Consider the following 22,548-nt stretch of genomic DNA (forward strand, 5'->3'; position numbering starts at 1 on the left):
AGGCTTGAAACTTTCTAAGATCCAAAATTCCTGATGTGAGAAATGTTTTTGTCTTTTATAAGCAAGAGTTTGAAATCTGGACAATGGCTTAAAATCAAAGTAGTGACCTGGAATTTTGTTGACTCTGTAGAAATGTGTTCAGGAATGATAATCTTAGTTAAAAAGGAGAGACTATTTTTTTATTGATCAAAGACTTAAATCTCTGCTATTGTTTTCCTAACAGTTGGTTCAGTGAATGTTTGCTCCTGTCTTTCACACTGGGGCTTACTTGCTGACCATTCGATAAGCTTGAGACAAAGTCATTGTGTCAGAAGCAACATATTTTGTTGATTGATTTACATGCTGGTGGTGACAGGTTGTCAGGTGTCCGTCAGGGATTGGACATATAAAACTACTGTTACTGGTTAAAGACGACTTGTCTTTTTCTGTGCTCCGAGTGACAATTTCCTACAACAGTTATGTTAAGAAAAGCCTTATAAAGGGTTGAACTGGGGTGATACCGTAAGGAGAAGTTCTAATTGAGAGAAGCAAGATGAAAATTGTGGCTAACTTTTAAGAAATGTCTTAGATATATAGTGTGATATCATAGACTGGAGAGTAGCATTTACGGTAACAAAAATGACTTTATTATTGGTTTCTCTTTTGTATTTGGTGCTATCTTTCTGAATTTTACTTTTCTGGAGATAACTTTTTTCCTTTAAATTTATGCTCCAAGATGGACGTTGACAGTAATGCTGCCTTCCGTTTTTCTTCATGCTGCAATTTTTAGAGAGCTTTTCCATGCACTATCTTATTTACTAATCATGACACAGATGTGTTGGAACAAGGCAAGTGTACTGTCACTATTTTACAAGTGAGAGTGCAGGTAGAAGGGGTTCACTAATCTGTTCAGGGTCCAGAGCTGGTGCCAGGACCTAACCCTTCCTTCTTTGGAATCCATCGCCTTCCAATTGCGGCACATTGTTAATGTGGGAATTTGATTGAAGAAGACATTTTAGTTGCAGGTTTTGAGCTTGGAGCTTCAAAATTTAACTTGTAACCGTGTCATTCTTGGAAAAGTGGACCTTAGTAACCTTAAATTGAAAAGAGATAGTAGCTGGAAATTCTACATAGAACTTAAACACTTTAAAATTTTGCTTAAAAACTGTTGACAGTGTTCTACTTTGGGCAAAATAATCACAGAGCTAGAATTCATTCGCCACCAGACGTGGGTACATGGGCCCCGCATTTACTGTAACCAACTGGTGCTTGGTAGGAGAATGATTGTGGAGGGTTTTTTATTGACCAAATTTAGAATCTGTCAGGGACACAGATTTGATTTACACTTAGAGATGATGAGACTCCTTCTAATGCTAGGGTAAAAGGATCCTCTTTATATCTGTTGTATGAGCTTTGTTACAGCTGTCGCCACTTAGCTATACTTTAAGGGACAGTTTGGTTTGTGATATGTCAAACATATGGGTTGATATAATAATCAGCTAGAATATATGCAGAACATATCTGTGTGCCTACTGTGACAATGATACTTAGGTGCCTGTGATCTGGTTGGAGAAAGACTTAAAGTTACTTATGTATGTAACAGGGCACCTTATCAAGAATTTACTGTAGCAAGACAGGAAAATACAACTTTCTTGTTTGTTCTGCAGCATTGAGAGAAGCATACATTCTCTCCTTGGGAATGGAAGACTGTCTGCTCCATTCCTAAAGATGGAATCCTTCTTGTTTCCAAGGAAGCTAAACAGGCTCTTGGATGGTCCTAGATTTCGTGGTTCAGGCTTTTAGGACCATCCTGTGTCTAAAGACTTTGAGAGAACAACTAAACTTCATTATTGTTGAAAGAGATTGGGAAAGAAATGCTAGTTGTCATTAGAAGATTGGCTGTTCTCTCTCTAGGGCAGAAAAAAATTTCCAGGGTGAGGAAATCAGAGACAGTCCATTTTTATGGGTAGTTGAAGCTGGTACTCTAGTTGAAGCAGTGCCTTGGAAGTCCTGAGGTAGGTATGGTGACGTGATTGCTAGGAAGGACTGAGCGCTGAGACAACTTTGACACCTATAGTGAAGTCCTCATGGCTAACTTGGCACAGAGGCAGGGCCGGGTGGCATGGAGGGCCTGCATCGAATGCTACCAAATGTAGCCAAGTCACCTTTAACGGGGCCATAGGGTTTAAACAATGAGTATCTCCCGGGGCAGCAGCGGGGGTCACCATGGGCCATTGACAACAGGCCTTGCCTATATTTTTCTTCATTGTGTCACCTTTTGGGTCTGATACAACTCAAGGGGTGAGGGAAGAGCCCTTAAACATGTCTGACATTAGATTTCTTACTGACCTGGCTGAGTCTTGGCCTTCACATCTGAACTGATTTGAATTTGATAAACACAAAGATGTGATGTTTCTTGCATCTCAAGTGTAGTGGAGCAGTTCAAAGCTTTATGTGCATAAATTCATGTATACACACATGTATACTTCTCTTTCCTACCTCCCTGACCTTTATGTATCCGTCCTGAAATGTCTTTGTCCTCATTTGGCCACCCGGAAAATGCTTACTCAGTATTCAAAATTCATGTCAAATATCACTTCTCCTTTTTGAATAAGCAGAGAGTAGGGAGTCTAAAAATAATTCTGGCTTTCTGATTTGCAATATAAAGATAATGCCTGCCTTGCTTGGATCACAGACTGGTTGTGAGAGTTTTACGAAATGACTTATACTAAAAAGACAGAAGGTATTTGAGGTTGAGAGAGCCACAGGAGGAAAAGCATGGAGCAGAGGACTTTGGAATACGTGGAGGCAAGGCCCTAGGCAAACCTGTCTCGATGGAGCTGAAGATTTATTTTCCATTTTTTATTTTTGGGTATGTGTGGCAGAAACAATAGCCAAAAAATGCTTGCTTAGTGTGACTGGATTTAGGGGAGGATCTTGAAAATCAGGAAGAGGACTTTTAACATAATGAGGTGGTTATCAGGAAACAGTTTCTTAATAGGTGACGGAGCTATTTTGAGTCGATTTAACTTGGGAGTGGTACACAAAATTACTTTTATTAAAGGATGAAGAGGATGGCTAGACAGAAAGATCAACGTGGATACAAGCAGATTGTGAGAGTGTCAACCATGAGTAGGTTTGAAACATAGGCTCAAGACTGAAAATATAATGGGCTGTTTTGGAAGTAGGAAGTTTTTAATTTTAGGGGGCGACCCATCTCCTAAATTTGTAGATAGAGTGTGGTTTTAGTATGTGATGGTTGAATGAAGAATGGATGTACTAGCCTGTGAATTTTGTGAGGGAAGGGAGTGTTCCTGGATTGTTCAGTCTCTTCACAGTGCCTGCGACATTGCAGCTTTCAAAGATTTGCTGAAGAAATGAATGAAGTAGCTTGTCAAACATTAGTAAGATATTTTTAGCTGTAGTTCAATTGCAGTCTGAAAAAACCACTTTTAATTGCTTCCTCAGGACAGTTTCTTTTTAAATAACCTTTTCCCATTTCAAAGAGCAAGAGGCTGTCCCTGAGAGCTGCCCTTCATGTTCCGCCGTTTACTGGTCTTCTTATGAAACGATGAACCAGATGGTCAAGAAACTTTTGCACAGAATCTCATCGCTGATGTCCTCTAACATGAGGATTAGACATGATTCTGAATCTATTATTTTTGTCTTTTAATAAAATGCACTAATCTTTTATACTTTATGGGCACCCAATTTATTTTGGAAACTATGTTATTTTCATAAAAAATTCTTAACTTCCAGGAAAGGTCCACCAGATCTGACTCCCTGGGTCTTCCTATTTTAAATATATCTCTAACAAGTAAACATAATAGGAGGAAGAAAAGAAGCTCACACTTATCAAATCCTGCTATGTGCTCTCTGCATGTTATTTAATCCTCTCAACAACCCTTTTGAGGGTGTGATGCTGTTTTTATTTTACAGACCTGGACCCTGAGATGTAGAGATGATGTAAAATATAGTTAAGATAATACAGACTTAATGAGTGGCAGAGCTTGGATTTGAACCCAAGTCTTTCTGGAAACAGTTTGTTCCTGTCCCATCACATTGTGTTGCAACGCAGAAATAATTCCAGGTGGGCTCTATTTTTAAATAGACCCGGGATCTGACCACCTCTCCTCACCTCCACGGCTACCAGCTGGTCAGTGTGTCCATGCTGTTTCCCTCTGTTATTGTAACATCTCCTGTTTTCCCTGTTTCTCTCTTTGACCCCTACTGTTTATTCTTAATAACCAAAATGATCCTTGTAAAATGTAAGTCAGATCAATAGCTCTCCATTTCATATAGAGAAAAGCCAGAGTCCTTACAATGGCCGCAGTGACCTGGCCCCTCTTTCTCCCTCTGACCTAATCTGATTTCTTCCCTTTGCTCATCTCGTTAGCATGCCAGCCACACATCTCCCCAGATCTGTGCAGCTAATTCACTCACCCTTTCAAGTCATTGCTCAAATCTCATTTTCATTGAGACCTATCCTGATCCACTATTTAAAACTGCAACCCCAATGGGACTTAAAATACAGTAATCTAGGATTTTCCAGCTCTTGATAAAATTCTTTAAAATTCTGCAATTCTCTGCTTCTATGTTAAAGGATAACTATTTCTTTCAGGTTGAAATACAGAATTGGAATATATCTAAAATACCAGAAACATACATAGCCTTAAGTGGAATAGTGAAGACTCACTTGGTGTTTTTCAAACACTGTGTGTCGTGAGAAATACATTTTACATTGTGACCCAGTGTATGTTTATGAAACTGAGATGAAAGCTATATGAAATACTTAGCATTTCTACATGTTGTATACTCAGATATTTTCTGTTGAGTTCTGTTCCTTTCCATTATAAAAAATATGTTGGTCATGATCTATAAAATTGATTTCATGACCCACTTATTGGTCACATCTCATCGTTTAAAAAATATAGGCCTATTGTATCTCGAATCTCATTGAGTCAGGAGATAAGATATGAATCTTGTGTGTTCACTTCATGAAAATTTAAACTGTGGAGAGTGACAACTGAATCTTTCCTTTTGAGTTATTGATGTGTGACTATTACTTTACAATATTCACGGTCAGATTAACAAAAGTCATATAGATTTAGTTGCATAAGTAGGTAATTAAATAACTTAAAGTGCTTCTGTTTTGTTAATATTGTTTGCTAATGTTAGAACTCTTGTGTTAGAAATGCTATTTTCCATCCAGTGAAGCAAGAGATTTCTATCTTTTCTTCCCTCATTTTCAAATCTCAGTGTTTTCATTTTCAATTGATTGGTGTTTATTTTCCTACCTATATTGATATTGACTACTAACAATGAGGAAAAATACATAATAATGAAAAAATAATTTATGATCCATCATTTTAAAGTATCACAACAATAATTAATACATAACACTGCATAACCTAACACACATTTAAATTTTTTAGCATCTTAATTTCTGAGCACAGAAAACACTTAATACATATTATCTCTGTAATATTCTCTAATATAGTATAGTCTCTAAATTTGAAATTTCCTAATATGATCTTTCTTAAAAGTAAGAAACCCGTATTCCAAGCTGTCTTTCGTCACTGTCCTCTTACATGCAATACTCCAGTAATATCAAATTATTCAGCCTATCTCTTCCTGCCTTCCTTCCTGCCTGCCTGCCTCCCTTCCTGCTTGCTTGCCTGCCTTTTTTTTTCTTCCCTCTAACTAATATTTTTGAGCACCTGCAATGTGCTCCCCATGGTAGTGGTGATAAAATAAAAGACATAGTCCTTGCCTTTATTGGCCTTAAACTGGATACTAACCTCCCCAGTTATGGAAGTGAAAACGGGAAGCCTTAAAATTGCTTGGAAAGCCAGGGGTGGGATTAGATTCTGTGTATCTTGATTTACTTCTAGCATCAGAGACTGATGGAATCTTGGAAGTGGCAGAGGCATTGGAAGACATCGGTTCAGTCCTCACACTGTAAAGATGTAGAAGCTGAGTCTCCTATAGATTTAACGACATGTTGAAGTCACAGCTGGAACCTAAGCTGGTTTCTTTTTTTTCTTTTAAGGATTTTATTTTTTCCTTTTTGTCCCCAAAGCCCCCTGGTACATAGTTGTATATTCTTAGTTGTGGGTCCTTCTAGTTGTGGCATGTGGGACACCGCCTCAGCGTGGTTTGATGAGCAGTGCCATGTCGGCTCCCAGGATTCCAACTGACGAAACACTGGGCCGCCTGCAGCGGAGCGCACCAACTTAACCACTCGGCCACAGGGCCGGCCCCTAAGCTGGTTTCTTGACCATGCTCTTTCTATATCACCTCCTGTCTCTTTATTGTGATATGGTTTTCCCAGATCTCGTGTTGTCATATACTTTCATATGTGGTTTGTGCTGTTAAAGACCTCTTTTCACAACACACACACTGAACTATAGACTTTTTACCATTATTGGGTCTGTTACTTGAAATTATAATTGGAACAAATAGAGATGCGTCAGTGGAAAGGCAATGAAAGAGGGCCATTAAGTGCTAATAAATGCTTCTCCTCATGGGAGTGGAGATCTTTTCTTTTCTAAGTATTTGAGCTCTTTTCACTGGTGCTTTTAAGTGGCTAGAAATAACACTTGCCACACGCTTGTGGAATACTCTAGATGCCAGGGGGTTCATTTCTTTCTCTATTTGAGTTGAGCACACTGTGCTTGGAATGTGTGTTGATTCTTTTGTTTAAGCTTTCATTCCATATTTTGCATTAACCTTTTCTCATGGCAGGCAGTAGAACAATAGTGAGAGCTCTTAGAAAATAAAGCTTTTAGGTAGCTGATGACTTTGGAGGAAGCGGATGAAAAGGTTAAAGTTAGAGGTATTTTTATTTTGATATATTTTCCTTTTCACACCACCCAAAACTTTAGATACAGTGTGACAAACTGGATCTGGCTTATCCTAAAGCCACATGCCTATGGCTAACAAAAGAGAATCACTACTTGTTGCTATGGAGATATATTAGCTTCGGAGACAAATTTGGGTAAATAATTACATTTAGTAATAATAAGTACATTTAGTATATAGTAGTAATGATAATAAGTACATTTGGAAATAATAAATATATTTAGTAATTTATTTAAAACTTCAGGGTAACTTACTACTATTTCTTCTGAAAATAACTATAATGATTATCATCATAATGACGTGAGCTAACATTTTTTGACCACTGACAATGTGCCAAGTGTTACTATAAATACTTTAATCTTGTCTACAACTTCAAAATGCAAAATGCTCTGAAAACCAGATATTATTTTTGTAACTCATTTGGCAACCCTGTATTGACCTAAACTCATTTCCTGGCAAACGTGAACTGAGTGATGCGAGGCTATACACTTTGTCTTTGTCTCTGTTAGTGTGAATGTTCATTTGTTTTACTGCTGTCAGGACGTGAGAAATTCCACTCTCTACCCCTCTTGAATTCTTATGGTTGGACTAATAATAAAATTGACACAAAACCAGATTAACGGGAGAAAAAACAATTTAATACGTACACATGGGAGATCATAAAAAAATGATGCTCAGAGAGTTAACAAAGCAGGCAGTTTATATCTTTTTACACAAAGAAACAAATTTGCGAGGATTTGGCAAGACAAAGAAACTTAGTTTTGGGTGCTTAATTAGTAAGAGTTTAAGGAGAGTTTGGGTTTGGGGTAGTAAGTTAGTAAAAAAATAACAAGGTTTGTTTATATGGGCCTCTCGGCCATGAATACCCTGGCTCTGATGATAAGGATGTAGGAAAGAGCATCCCATCTTTCACATGGGAGATTTATTTCCTGCTTTCACTGGGAACAGAGAGAGCAGGGTCAAAATGCCATTTTTGCATAGGTTGCTTCTCAAGTAACTTTAATTCAAAATAATCACTATGCCATTGTGGCATATTTTGGGGCAGTCTCCCTGGGCCCCAACACTACAAACATATCAGTGTGTTTGATTCCAGGGTGCTGCCTCAGATTTCATTACACAGTATAAGTTCTATGCATCATTTTACCTTTCTCAAATCAGAAAAAAATTAAGCTGCATATTACATTTGGCCACAGCAGATGAAGCATTGTATTATCCCCCACTCCTCAATTTACAGATGAGGAAACTGAGCCAATTAAGTAGTAGATTCTGAATTCAAACCCAGGCATTTTAGTGCTAGAATCTGTGCTGTTATCCACCGGGCTATACTGCCTTAAAAAAGAAGTATTTAAAAGCATTTCACAGAAACAAATATTATATTAGTTATTTACCTAATAAAACTCCAGTAAAGATAGAGAAATTCACATTTGAGTAGAATTACCCCATTAATATCTTTCTGTTCTGTTTCCCTTGTTAAATTTTATCTTAAACCCTAATGGCCATTGATTTTTTAGTAGATTCTGCCAGTCTTGATTGTTTTATCTTCAACCTAATGGTCTGTTCTCCTTTGGACTTCTTAAATTTTCAAAAGCTTGTGTGCTTGTTTTTAAAACATGCTGTTAGGTCTTAGGAGGAAGAGTAAATATTGCTGCTAAGGCAAATGATGCTTTGAGTTGCTATCTACTCTAAATAAAGAAGGAAGCCACCAAGCAGTTTAGTCACACACTATGAGTTTACTGACTATTGGTCGACATGTAGTTTGTATACTTTTCTTGACATATACAAATGGGTAATATAGTCTAATGGGTATACTCGGAGAGGTGTAGGTAGAGATAGTAATTGTTATGTTTAGTCATTAATATGCCTTCTTTAGTCAGCAGAATATATTGAGTAGTAAGCAGGAGTATGTTGAACTCTGTTATGTGCTTCCTCCAGCTACTTTTAATGCATTTTAGGCCTTGGAGGTATTAAAATATTTTTCCTAAACTTTCACTGGGAATATAGTTTCAAGGGTAACTTTTAAGATAAGAAATAGCTAAATATCTGTTGTGTGTGCATATCTTATATACATATTATAAATATATATATGCCTATATATATATCTATTAGATATTAATTGAGTGATTTTTCCTTCTTTATTTCCTTGATCTTTAAAATTTCTGTGGTCAATGCTATCGGATCATAGAAAAAAATCAATTAAGCAGACAAGAAAAAACACTTTTCAGGTAAGAAAGTAAAATAATAGACCACATATATGATATCTATCTCTTTAATTAGGAATGTTTACATATTTATTTTTAGAAAATCACTCCTTAAAATTTATTTTTGCAATAAATTAAGTTTTAATTCCTAGAATACTGACTTTATTTGTTCACCAAGTCACCATTGAGCACCTTCTTTGTGCTAGGTGCTGTGCCAAACACTGCCTTACAGAAATGAGGTCCCTGTCCTCAGAGAATTTCCTTAGGGGAGGGGATGTGACTGGTACTCTGGAGTAAAGAAGAGGAGCATCTAAACATACTGGCATCTCAGGAAATGCTTCCCACAGGGGGCTGTGCCAGTATTCTATCTTTAAAGATGAGATGGGTAAAGGAGGGTGCAGTGGAGAAGGGCTTCCATGGTAGAGGCATCAACACAGAGGTCTGAAATTACTGTGAGGTCACTTGGGAACCAGATGTTCTGGGAATAAAAAGTTTTCCTGGGGGAATAATACATGAGGCTTCTACAGTGTTAGGGAGGAGCTGGATCCAAGGATCTACTTAAATCTCTCCTTGATAATTAGAAAATCAGATTCCCATTCTTTTTAAATATATGATGTGGCTATGGCTCTCTGCTCTGTTTTAGTGGAGAAATTGACCTATACCTTTTTGGCTTCCAATTAAATACTTAATTTTTCTTCCAACATCTTAGAAGAAGTGAAAACAGAAGAACACGGTGTTGGCTAGCTTACTTCTACTTTTATCTGTGCTCTTCCCTTCCAGCCCCCTGCCAAGGAACTGGTAATAGACATTCAGCACCAAGGACAGTAACGGGGCCATTCTCTAAGTCAGGCCTTAGTAGCGGAAGGGTGGAGGTGGGCTGCTGGACGAGCCCTGTCCTCCTCATTGGGTATGTTTTCTCTTGCCCTTGCTTCTTCTCCCTGGGTATGGTCTTCCACACATGGGCTTTTCTTTGCCGCTGTAGTGTCAAATTACAGAGGTCTAAGATTCATGTATGGGCTTCATAGAAAACGGGCAAAGGAGGCCTTTGAGCCTCGTTGGTACTAGGCCTTAAGCCTGCCTCTTAACTAGGCCAAAGGGTTCCATATGGTCCAGCTCATGTTTCCAGGGTTGGGGAGGAAATGTATTGGAGTTTGAGGCAAAAGCCATCAGACCTTGTTCTTTGTACATGCATCTCTTTTAGAAACCCTGCAGGAAGGGATGCCCGACAGGACCGAATGTTAGCATCCTGGGTTTTCTTACTCCTCTTTGATCTATAGCACATGTCCTCAAGGAGGGTGATGTTGCCCCCAAGGGGACAAAAATTGATTCTTGGGGGCAAAAAAGCTTACTGTTTTTATGTATAAAGCACAGATATATATATGTGCAGTTCTGATATATGGTATATCTGCGTATTAAAATTTAATGGGGGGAAATTTAATGGTGAAAAATATCTAATAAGTTTCCTTAGGAGGACAATAATAGAAAGAAGGTTGAGAAACACAGTTTTAAAGCATAGTGTCTCTCTCTCTCTCTCTTCTTTTTCTTCTCACTCTCTTTCTTAGGAAGTACAAGGCTGGTTCAGTGATTCATAATACCAGCACGATCCTAGACTCTTTGTCTTTTTTGCTCTGCCATCTTTTGCCCAGAGCTCCCATCTTCCATCTTCGAGATTGTCTTTTAGTTTAAGATGGTTCCTGCAGCTCTGCTATCATGTATAACTGAGAGAGAGAAGAAAGAATAGGGAAGGGCAAAAGGTACATATCTGCTAAATCAGACCCTTTTAAATATCCCTGATGTCACTCAACAACCTCTAATTACATCTTAAACTGATTAAAATGTAGACATTTCATTTGCACTGGAGGTTGGGCAATGTAGATTTATTTGTCTATTTAGTTATCTCATAAAGTTGGGCACGTTGCCATTCCCAACAAAACTGGGATTCTGTTAATAAGAAATAAGTGGGAGATGGATATTAGGCAGGCAAGTAGCCGTCTCTTCAGTAGTCCCTTTTGTCATTCATTTGCATGGCAGCTACCCAGGGTAAGTTATAGTCTGTTATTTGGAATAGAGCAGTAGCTAAGTGCCTCTGCCGGTAGCTAAGTGCCTCTGCTTTAAGCTGGGACTCATTAATCTGCTTTAAAATCTTGAACAAACTGGGTTTGTGAATAAGCAAATAAAATGGATTAAATATGAAGGCATTAAGTTCTTGAGAGTGTTTCTTAGTGGGGAGCACACATGGTATTTGTAAACTGAGAACTGGCTTCTTCATTCAGTTTACAGATCTCTGACTCAGGAACTTCTGCATTTTGAATGTTGCAGTCGGAACCATTAACTATTGATTAGTTAGATTTAATGAAAATATATTGCTTAGAAATTATGTTTTATGAATAAAAGTTAAATATCGAAGTTTCATAGATGTTAGTAAAAAAATAAAAACATTGTGTTTCTAAGCCAGCTGTGATAGCCTAGAGGTTAAAGTTCGGCATGCTCTGCTTTGGCTGCCTGGGTTTGGTTCCTGGGCGGGGAACCACACCACTGTCTGTCAGTAGCCATGCTGTGCTGGCAGCTCACATAGAGGAACTAGAAAGACTTACGACTAGAATATACAACTATGTACTGGGGCTTTGGGGAGGAAAAAAATAAAAATAAAAACCTCCTTCAAACTCTTAAAAAAAAAACAGACAAAAATTTGTGTTTCCTGCAGTTGGATTTGTAATTATGTTTTTCAAACAAAGTGATGGTGGTATTTATTGAATATCTCAAATTATAGAGTAACTGATAGCAGCAAAATGTGATCTTTTACAAATTTGTGAGTGCTCATATTCTTACTGTGTGACAAGAAATTAGGAAAAAGGAAACAGCAGTGGAAAATTTCCAATTAAATGCATGGATTTTGGCATAATTACTTCCTTCAGCAATTAAAGTGGCATTGTAATGGTTGGCAAAGCTTCAGGATTAGGGCACGCAAACACAAAGCCATTTTAATAGTGCCATTGTGTTCAGCGTGTGCAATATATGACCTCACTGCTTCTTGGGGGAGAAGGTGGGCAGGATTTGGCAGTGACCTGTCTGTCTGCCTCTGTTCTCTCTCTCTCTTTCTCCTTTCCCTCTCTTCCTTTTCCCCTCTCTCTCCTTTTTAAATTGGGTTATCATTTTGAAGTACTCTGAGAGAGTAATCTGACAGGAATTATTTTGGACATTTTGACATAAAATTATACTTAGTTTTTTAAAAAGATACTTCTCTGTTTTTAAGGAATGATTTTTTAAAAAAGTGTATTGGCTTTTTGATTAAAAAAATTGTTTTCTTCAAATTCTCTTCCATGTCTTTAAACGGTTGGTAATATTGGCTCATCTGACGTTCTGTATTTTGTACTTTAGTGAATACTGTAGACTCTTAAACATTCACAATAAAAATATTGATTTAAATGACCTCAGCAAATTATTGGTAAATTGAAAGTGATCTTGCCTGTTCTTTCTGTCCACGTAAAATGCTGCTTAGTTTTCTGCCTATCGGGGACTCAGACATGGGATTGTTTTCCTTCCCTGTTATGAATATACAGGGCAATGAGAAATCTTCCTGAGAGAGTAGGTAGAAAGTATTAAAAATATTTAATACTTGGGCACTAAAGGAAACACTGGGGGGAACACAAGGTTAGGGAGCAGACGTAACTAGACCAGTATGACAAGTGTGTGTTGAGAGCTTAGGTAGAGGCATGTACAGGGGGTTCCAAAGAAGGCTTCTCAGACATGATGACATGGATCTGAGTGTTGAAGATTAAGTAGGAGTTGGCTAGAGGGAGAAGTGTGGGGAGGGCACCCCATGAGGGGAGCATGGAGTGCTCCAAGGCACCGAGCCTGAGAGCACAGGTGCACACAGAGACCACACTAGAGTGCAGGACTGTTTTCCTACTTTGTTTATGGTTTGGATTTCATACTAAACAATGGGAGTCATTTAATGACTCTAATTTTAGAGTCTGGAAATGGTGGGATGGGACTTATGTTACTGTTGAGAATGGATTGGAGGGTGCTCAAATTGGGTGCAGGGAAATTAATTGGGAGGTTATTGTGATAGTCTGTATGAGAGTTGGTGATATCTAGAGTGGTGATTGAAATAGAGAGGAGAGGATGCATTTAAGGGATATTAAGAAGGTAGAATGAGCAGGACTTGGTGACGATTCTGGAGCATGAAGACAGAGGAAGATGAAGGATGGATGATTCCTAGGTACTTGGAAAAAAATGCATGTGAAGGCCCCCAAGGTCTGCTCCTGCTTCCTTCTCCAGACTGTTCTCCACTTCATTCTGACCTTTCTTTAGTCCACAGTTCCTTAATGTTCTGTGTTGCTTTGATCTTCCATGTCTTTGCGCATCCTGATCCCTTGTGGAATGCTTCCTACCACATGTCTCTTCTCTGAAATTGTTTCTGGCCAGTCCCCCAAGCAGAACAGATTATTCCCTGCTCTTGGTCAGTGCTTCTCCTTGTGTGGAGCTTAACCAGAGTACCTCTCACGCTTATTGTAATTGTGTGCATGTTGTTCTCCTCTAAGACTAAGCTTATTTATCTTTGAGTGAATGAGCTACATGAATTAACTCCTTGGAGAGTATGAGTTATGCCTCTCATCTTCTGTCAAGGGCAGATGTTAAATATTTATTTATTGAACAGATCATCTAGTTAAGGATTATTTACATCTATAGTGAATAAAAGCATCTCTGTGGTTACTTTCTTTGCTGCTAAGGGAGAAATTTCCTTTTAGCTTTATTGATACAGCAAGTGTGCTCTCCTTTTTTAGTCTTCTAAAGGTCAGTCATTTTCTAGTGGAGCAATAATATTTCTCGGTAACTAGGTTTCTGGAAGAGCCAACAAGAAATATTATCAAGATGGTTCTTAGACCACAGTGTGGGAATTGTCCTCTACTTTTGTGCAGGAGTCAAGAAATCATGAAAAAGCATTGACTTATTTCTGGAAGACCAGCTGTTAAGACTGTGCAGATTAGTGCTTTATTAAGGTGGGTGGGGAGAGAAGAAAGGCATTTGAGTTGTAGCTGCTATGTGACAGAGAGGGAAGCACTCCTCTTGCCTGAAAATCTGTGCAGTCCAACCATAAATAAGGCGTTCAGGCAATAGAATGGAGTCAATTTAATAATGCTTGGTCTTCAGATTGCTCTTCTCACCCTTTACTTTGAAGATCCGTTTTGGAGGAAAATGGCCTGCAAATTTTCTTTTTATTTCTATATATTAGACTATATACTAAAAAATGTATAGTTTAAATTCACAGTAATACTAAAGGTACAGTCATTATTTTTTCTGCATTAATTTAGCAAAGTAATTTTCCCATAAGATGTACTTATGGGAAAACCAACCACCTATTATAGTGAAAATAATAAAATTCAAATGGTTGCACTCAGTGGCTAATGAATTATTCATGATTGTTTGTGTCAGTGCCTTGGCTCCCTGTTGATGGAGCAAGCATAAGAAACTGAGCTTTCCAAAGCGGTGCAGCTTGTCAACAGCAAGGGGACAGTTCAGGTGCAGTCTGAGGCTCCCCATCTCCAAATTACATTTGTGAAATGTTAAAATATTGTGTGTAGAGCCTTTTTTTAAAGATGAGAGAATGCTGCAATATAGGGAAAATACACTGTGGCTATATTGTAACAATGGTAAAAGTAATAGTACTACTTTTTTCTGTGAGGCTTGGGTTTTTAAAAAAGTTGCCTTATGATGCTTTTCATTTGACCCATAGGATTGTCTCAGTTTAGTAGCAAAAGAAACTGAGGTTCAGAGACAATTTTGCCCACTCAGTGGTGGAGCTGGGGCTGAAAGCGAGGTTCTTTGTGTTTCATTTGAGGCCTCACCCCTTAGCCCTCACAGCAGGAGTGTGCTGGGCACGTGGTTCTCATGCTGCTGGATCGTAGAATGACATGAGTCTTCAGGATGCCAGATTAGCCACTCACTCTTCAGAAGGGAGAAATTTCTCTTTAGTGCTTTGTTGTGCTTCAGCGACTTTTGTCAAGTCAGGAGAGACTTCCAAATAGCAAGATGTCATTACCAATTCTTTTGACTTTTGGTGAGAATATATGTTGGAGGTAGGAGGACTGGTGAGAGCCATGAAGGGGGTCAGTAAGTATGAATTAGTAAGAAAGGGGTTGGGTACCTGAATCCATTTATCACTTTTAATGCAAAGTTCTATTTACTTAGTAAAAAAGCAGAGAAAATATTTAGATGTATTGTGGGCTTTTCAGCCAAACACATGATGATTATTTGCTATTTAAAATGTTTGCTACCTTCTATTTTGCTTTAATAATGTTCAAAGGGATTGTTATTAAATCTGCATTAAAAATATATGGTCATAGCTTGAGTTGAAACAGATCCCAGCCTGAAGATATTAAGTAACTAAACCTCCTTTCTTCTCCTTCTTTCCCTCCTTCCTTCCTTCCTTTTTCTCTCTCTTTCTCTTTTTATTGTTTTTGAAGAAAATATTTTGATTCTTTAAAGGGCATTATGCAGACATTTATAACCTGTATATTTCTCTTTGGCATCTATATATCCTAAAACCTTATTCACGCTCCTAAAATCTCAAACAGATGTTCTCCAGCTCTTTGCTCTGAAGTTTTGTTTTGTTTTATTTTCCTTTTATCCATTTGTTTCTCAACTTATCTTCTTCCTTTTTGGTTCTAGGCACAGAGTAGATGCTCTGCTTGCTTTGATTAAACTTTAAATGATTACTGAAACCATCCAAACTAGCACATATTCTAATATAGTTCTTGGAGAATATTAAAAGAGTATTTAATTATATCTATTTAGATATGAAGGAGTGTATCGATCTGCCTCTTTTCTGAACTCCAATGTAGTTTATCTGTTTGCTTCTTTAATGGTTTTCTATGTGCATGTCTTTATCTGCTCATGAGATTTCAAATTCCTGGTGCCCACCTAGTGCAGGGCCATGCTCACAGCATCTCCCTAGCACTTCTTAGTTTCTTAGAACATTTTTTTTTTGATGAATAAATAATATTAGTTATTTAGGGTCACATTTTTTAGAGCAAATACAAGTCTGTAGTTTCATTATTCTCTATTTTATTCACTTACAATGACATTCCAAATGAAACTTAGCCCTTGGAATTAAGGAGTAAAGTCATTAACTTAGTTAAGATGCTGTTCAGTATTATTTCCTCTGTCAGAATGTACAGTAGCATTTGCAAAATAAATTGGTGGGAGTAGGGGAAATTTTGCATCATTGTTTTCTCTGTAACTCTCCATTCTAAAGTATCAGGGGAGCTGAAGGCTTGGGTTTTGCAGTATTCTTATTGGCCTTTATCTATTTCCTAAGCTGCTGTTCATTGAAATCCCATCTGTGTTGAAGCTCTGTTCTGCCACATTTCCTACAAAACTCATAGAACACCCCATGCTGATTGTTGAGTAACGTATCCTGACTTGAGGCAGGTGGTTTTTACATTGTGATGAACATCAGGATCCCCTGGAGCTTGTTAAGAGGGCAGAGACTGCACACTTTCCCCTGAACATTCTGAATCTGTAGGTTCAGGATGGGTCCTGGCTGTCCGTGGTTATAACAGTTTCTGATGGTCCCAGAATGACTATTTCAGAAACACTGCCATTGAGTCAAAAATTTATTTTCAATGGACTTTTGTGATTTTTAAAATGATGATTCTTCTAAAGTTGTGATGCGTTCTAAATGTGTTTAAAAGCTTATAGGTATGCTTATGAATTCTTTGATATTGCAGAATCAGTACTGATTTATGTGACATTGTGGATGTAATTATAAAATACTGTCCTTGCTGTAGTTTTATTGGTCTTGTATATATTAACATACCATTTTAAACACAATCTTTATTTAAAAACTCCCTTTTTAGTAAACTCCCATCTATCAGGAATGAGAACAAACAAAAACACAAATTGCAGTTTTTTTTTCTGCTGTTAATTTCTACATACACAATATTTACCTCTACTTAATCCCATATTTTATGTGTGACTTTTTACTGGAGAAAAAATTCAGGATATTTTGAAGATACAATCTAATGTGCCTTTATTACCACTAATAATGGTCAGTATTTAATGGTGTTATATTGATCCTGAAGTTGGACAGACCACTGAATTTTTTATTTACCAAAAAGAGTTTAAGGATTAATTTCTGTATCAAATGTTTTTATAAATGCTGATGTTCTGAAAATAAAAGTGAATTGACAATGCATAATAATTTATTGCAAGCTTTTATTAATTTCAGCTAAATGAATGATGTATTCCAATGAGGTCATTATGATAATGCTCATGGATTAATATTCAATGTAGAGGGCCCTTCCCCTCTTTTTTTTTTAACTTTGCAAATGCTTTTTATATAAGATGAGCAGATCTAGCATTCTTTAGACATGTGATACATGGAAAGGCTGGGAACTAGGAGAATTACTATGGAACTTGACTTATAAATTTGTAGGTGATCAGAATTCCTTAAAATGCCTTAATCTATTATTCCTTCTTTTTTTTTTTTTTTAGGGACTTTCTCCCTCGAGGGTCAGGCATCGTAACGAGACGGCCTCTTGTGCTGCAGCTTGTTACTTCCAAAGCAGGTAATGAATGAGGGTATTTGCTACATGGATGAGTACATCCCATGGTACCTATTGCCGCCATTTCTGGATGTTGGGTTGTAGCAACAGAAATGTTTTTGTGATCATTCTGCTCTGGATAGCTGCCTAAATTTCTCTCCAATGCTCCCTACTTCATTGTTCTTTTAATTCATTTGGGTACAGTAAAGGGAAAGCCTCATTTGCATATAGATTTTTAACATCTATTTTTTATGCCTTGAAAATAATAGTCTCATTGTAATACAGCTATATAATTGTAAAATATAGCATAGCTACTAATATTCCTTTGGTATACTTCCTTCTTGTATATGTGTGTTTGTTTGGGGATATTTTTAAGTAGCAAGATTCAACATCCATTTAATGTCTGTATGCATATGTATAGTGTATGTGTATCTATATCTATATCCATATCTGTATCTACATCTAATGAGCTATGCTTGTCCTTTTTAGGACTTGATAGGCAAATGAGCTTTGTTTTCATTTTTATTTCTTAGTAACTGATGTGTTGAAGTTTTTTCATGTTTATTTGGTGTTTGTATTTCTTCTTTTGTGATTTGGCTATTTTTATCTTTCCCCATTTTTTTGAGAATTTTACTGCTTTTCCTCTCAGTTGCTTTGAATGCTTAAGATTTAAGCACTCATAAAAATCATACCTCATAATTTGTAAAAACCAAGGTCATGAAGATATACACCTATGTTTTCTTCTAAGAATTTTATAATTTTGTTCCTATGTTTAGGTTTTTGATCTATTTTGAGTTGATTTTTGTATACAGGATGAGGTCAGGTCCAACTTTATTTTCTACATGTGGATATCCACTCGTCTCAGCCCCATTTGTTGAAAAGACTATTCTTTCTCCATTGTATGCTTTTGTTGTCCTTCTTAAAAATCAGTTGTCCCTAGATATATGGGTTCATTTCTGGACTCTCAATTCTATTCGATTGGTCTATATGTCTATATTTGTGCGTTTCATACTGTCTTGATTACCCTTGCTTTGTAGTAAGTTTTGAAATTGGGAATTATGAGTCCTTCTACTGTGTTCATCTTGTTTTGGCTATCCTGAGTCCTTTGAAATTCTATATGAGTTTGAGAATCAATGTTATTGCAGGAATGCAAGAGTGGTTTAACATCTGAAAATCAAGTAATGTAATGTATCATGTCAGGAGAAAGAAAAACAAAAATCACAGGATCATCTCAATAGACTTAGAAAAAGCATTTGAAAAAATCCCACACCCTACCATGAAACACTCAATAAACTAGGAATAGATGGGCGTCTCTCCAACCTGATAAAGGGCATGTACGAAAACCCCACAACTAACGTCATACCGAATGGTGAAAGACTGAATGCTTTCTCTCTAAGATTGGGAACAAGACAAGGATATCCACTCTTGCCACTTCTATTGAACATTGTACTGAATGCTCTAGCCAGGGAAACTGGACAAGAGAAAGAAATAAAAGGCATCCATGTTGGAAAGGATGGAGTAAAATTATTTCTACTTGCAGATGATATGATCAATAAATTCTTAAGGAATCCACTGAAAAACTATTAGAACTACTAAGTGAGTTCAGCAAGGTTGTAGAATACATGATCAAGGGGCACATATGTGTGGTGACAGAAAAAACTAGACTGTTGGTGGTGAACATGATGCAGTCTATACAGAAACTGATATCTAGTAATGTACACCTGAAATTACACTGTGTTGTAAGCCAATGTGACCTCAACAGAACAATAAAAAAAACAAACAAGATACAAAAATCAATTGTATTTCTATCACAATCAAAAAATGAAAGAATACAATTCAATTTACAATAGCATCAAAAAGATACACTACTTAGGAATAAATTTAACAAAAGAAGACTAAAACTTATACTCTGAAAGCTACAAAGCAATGTTGAAAGAAATTAAAGAATATCTAAATAATTGGAAAAACATCCCATGTTCACTGATTGGAAATCTTAATGTTAAGATGGCAATACTTTCCAAACAGACCATAGAGTCAATGCAATCTGTATCAGAATCCCAGCTGACTTTTTTTGTAGAAATTGCAGATAATTTTAACTTTTTTTTTTTCTGGCTAAGGAAGATTTGCCCTGAGCTAACATCTGTTGCCAGTCTTCCTCTTTTTCGCTTGAGGAGGATTAGCCCTGAGCTAACATCAGTGCCAGTCTTCCTCTATTTTATATGTGGGTCACTGCCACAGCGTGGCTGATGAGTGGTGTAGGTCTGTGCCTGGGATCTGAACCTGTGAACCTAAGCCACTGAAGCCGAGTGTGCCCAACTTAACCACTAGGCCCTGGGTCTGACCCTTTAACTGTTTTTCAGCGTTAAAAAAATCTATACTAAGTTTGATCCAAAGGAATGGACTCAAATGCTGTCATTTGAAAAAAGTAAAATTCCTTACAAATCTATGTGCGCCAGCTGCTATTCTAAACTTTGGAGATAGAGCAGTGAGTAGGACAAAGTCTCTGTCCTTTTGGTGGTTTATATTCTGGTTATACTATTTTTAATGTATAGAAATTTTACCCTTTATGGTTATAAAATTTATACATTTAAATTTAATGAAAAGTAAATATTCAGCAAAATCGTCCTCCTTTTCATACTTTATTTTTATTTTATTTTATTTTGGTGAGGAAGATTGGCCCTGAGCTAACACCTGTTACCAATCTTCCTCTTTTTGCTTGAGGAAGAATCTCCCTGAGCTAACACCTATGCCAGTCTTCCTCTATTTTGTATGTGGGACGCTGCCACAGCATGGCCCAATGACTGGTGTGTAGGTCTGTGCCTGGGATCCGAACCTGCGAACTCCAGGCCACCGAAGTGGAGCAGGTGAACTTAAGCACTACACCACTGGGCTGGCCTCATTCTTTATTTTTTAACATTTGTCTCTTTATTTATCTGGAATTTATTTTTGTGTATGCTAAAGTAATTTTTTTCCCACTCAGTCTCCTTTATCTTATATTGCATTCTTACCACAATCTATTTTTGAATGTTGTTTCTGTTTTATTGTGCCAGTTCCACAGTGTTTTACTTTTATGGCTTTATGATTTGCTTTGATATCTATTTGTCAGGGATATAGTCCTCCCCCCATTACTTATTTTTGCTTAGGGGTTCTTTTCTACTTGTGTGGCAAAGTTCAGAATAATTTTGTAAAGACAAAACTATTGCCACTAGAATTGTTTTAACTTCATTAGATTCATTGGAGAATAATCAGTATCTTTAAAATATTTACTATTTTTTCCAATCCAGGGACCTGGATGCTATCTCCTTTCATTTGCTCAAATCTTCTTTGTATCTCTTAGTAAAATTCTTCAGGGTCTTTATATAGCATCTAAGCATTTCTAGTTGGGGTATTCATATTTATTGTTTGTTCTTGTGGTTTGAATAGGGTTTTTTCCATTACATTTTCTGACTGCTCATTGCTGATTTGTGTAATAGTTGCTATTTTAATTTTAATTTTTTAATTAACCATCTTACTCTGCATTTGACAGATGAAAATATTTTTAACTGATTCTCTTGGGTATTTTAGTTATGTAGTCATTTCATTTGCATTTCTTAATTTATTCAACAAATGCTTATCATGCAAATACTGGGATGGCTGAGAAAAGAGATTTATTGATCAGAATATTAATCAGCTCCAGTGCAGTAGGGGCTTTTTGGAAAGAATTGACATGGGAAAAATATTCTTCCATGTTGAGCTCCTTTGAGAAATTTCATTGCATGCTTCTCCCTTATGCCCTTTTGTCAACAGTCTCCCAGTCTTGTCCCTTCTAAGCCCCTGATCATTCTTTGGTTACTTCCCATTAATCAGTGAGGATCAGCCCTTGCACCCCACTTCTCTGTTCATGCAAAGTGGGCTAGAAATTCTTCCCACAGGGAAAACTTACTGACCCCACAACCTTTCAGGAACCCCAAAAATGGGGCTTTTGCAATGCAGCGCGCTGCTCTAGATGATGCCAGCTGAGAACTAGGCTCATTTTTTTCTTTTTCACCCTAAGGGAACCATTCACAGGGAAATCCCAGGTGTGACTGTAGGCTTGGGTTGATGGAGGGCTGACAAAATGGCAGAGAGAAACAAGCTGGGATATATGTCACTGCTCATGCAATTTACTTTTGCCTTCTGGTCCTAACTGGATAAGTTCCATAAATACTACTTTCTCTTGATAGATTCATTCATTCAACCAATGTTTATTGAGTGATTGCTGTGTACCAGGCAAATGTCACTGTCATCATGGAGGTGACATTCTAGTGGGGGAGAAACCTACAATAAGCAAAACAAACATAGAATGTTAGTAATGAAGAAAGTGAGCATTCAAGCTTGCTGATGTTTGTGTAGGCAGAGGGAGGTTAGGAGATTCTAAGATGGAAGCTGCTCACGTGTTTGAAGTTTAACAAGGAGGCCAGCAGGGCCAGAGTGGAGTGAGTGAGGAGGCGTAGTAGGAGATGGGGTAAAGAGAGTTAGCATTGCTGAAATGGGAAAGAGCCTGACTGGGTAGGGTCTTGTGGGCTAGGGACCTTGAAAGGGAAATGGTAGGAAGATTAGAGCCATTGAATGTAAGAGAAAGAAATGATAGAGGATTCAAGGATTGGAGAGGGGGTTAGGATATTTCCTTTACTCATAAGGAGGATGAAGGGACACCTCTTCTATTGCACCCACATGGAAAGAGGAAAATGTGGGGGAAAGTAAGTCTATACTTTTAGTGGTAGAGTTGGGGGATTCCTCATTTGTATTTTCTCCAGGAAGTAGGAGACAAGATATTTGCTGACAATGATTATTTTATCTTCTTATTTCCATTAGTGTGTCTCTCATTTCTCTTTAATGCTCTATTACATTGGCCAGGACTTCTAGAACCATGTTTTGCTTCTAGTTGTGATAAAAATGCCTCTTATGTTAAATTATGCATGTACTTTTTACTATCTGTT

General features: G+C 37.4%; 1 protein-coding gene across 6 annotated transcripts in view; it reads left to right on the top strand.

Moving 5' to 3' along the window:
* Nucleotides 1-22,548, top strand: part of DNM3 (dynamin 3) — a 510,159-nt gene that overhangs the window by 56,813 nt on the left and 430,798 nt on the right. For all 6 annotated transcript variants that reach the window (XM_046681889.1, XM_046681886.1, XM_046681888.1 and 3 more), the window contains exon 2: nt 17,541-17,614. In XM_046681889.1, coding sequence (XP_046537845.1) covers nt 17,541-17,614 — 74 coding nt within the window. The remainder of the gene's footprint in view (nt 1-17,540; nt 17,615-22,548) is intronic.

The sequence above is a fragment of the Equus quagga genome, chromosome 13 (assembly GCF_021613505.1).
Source record: "Equus quagga isolate Etosha38 chromosome 13, UCLA_HA_Equagga_1.0, whole genome shotgun sequence".
Lineage (NCBI taxonomy): Eukaryota > Metazoa > Chordata > Mammalia > Perissodactyla > Equidae > Equus > Equus quagga.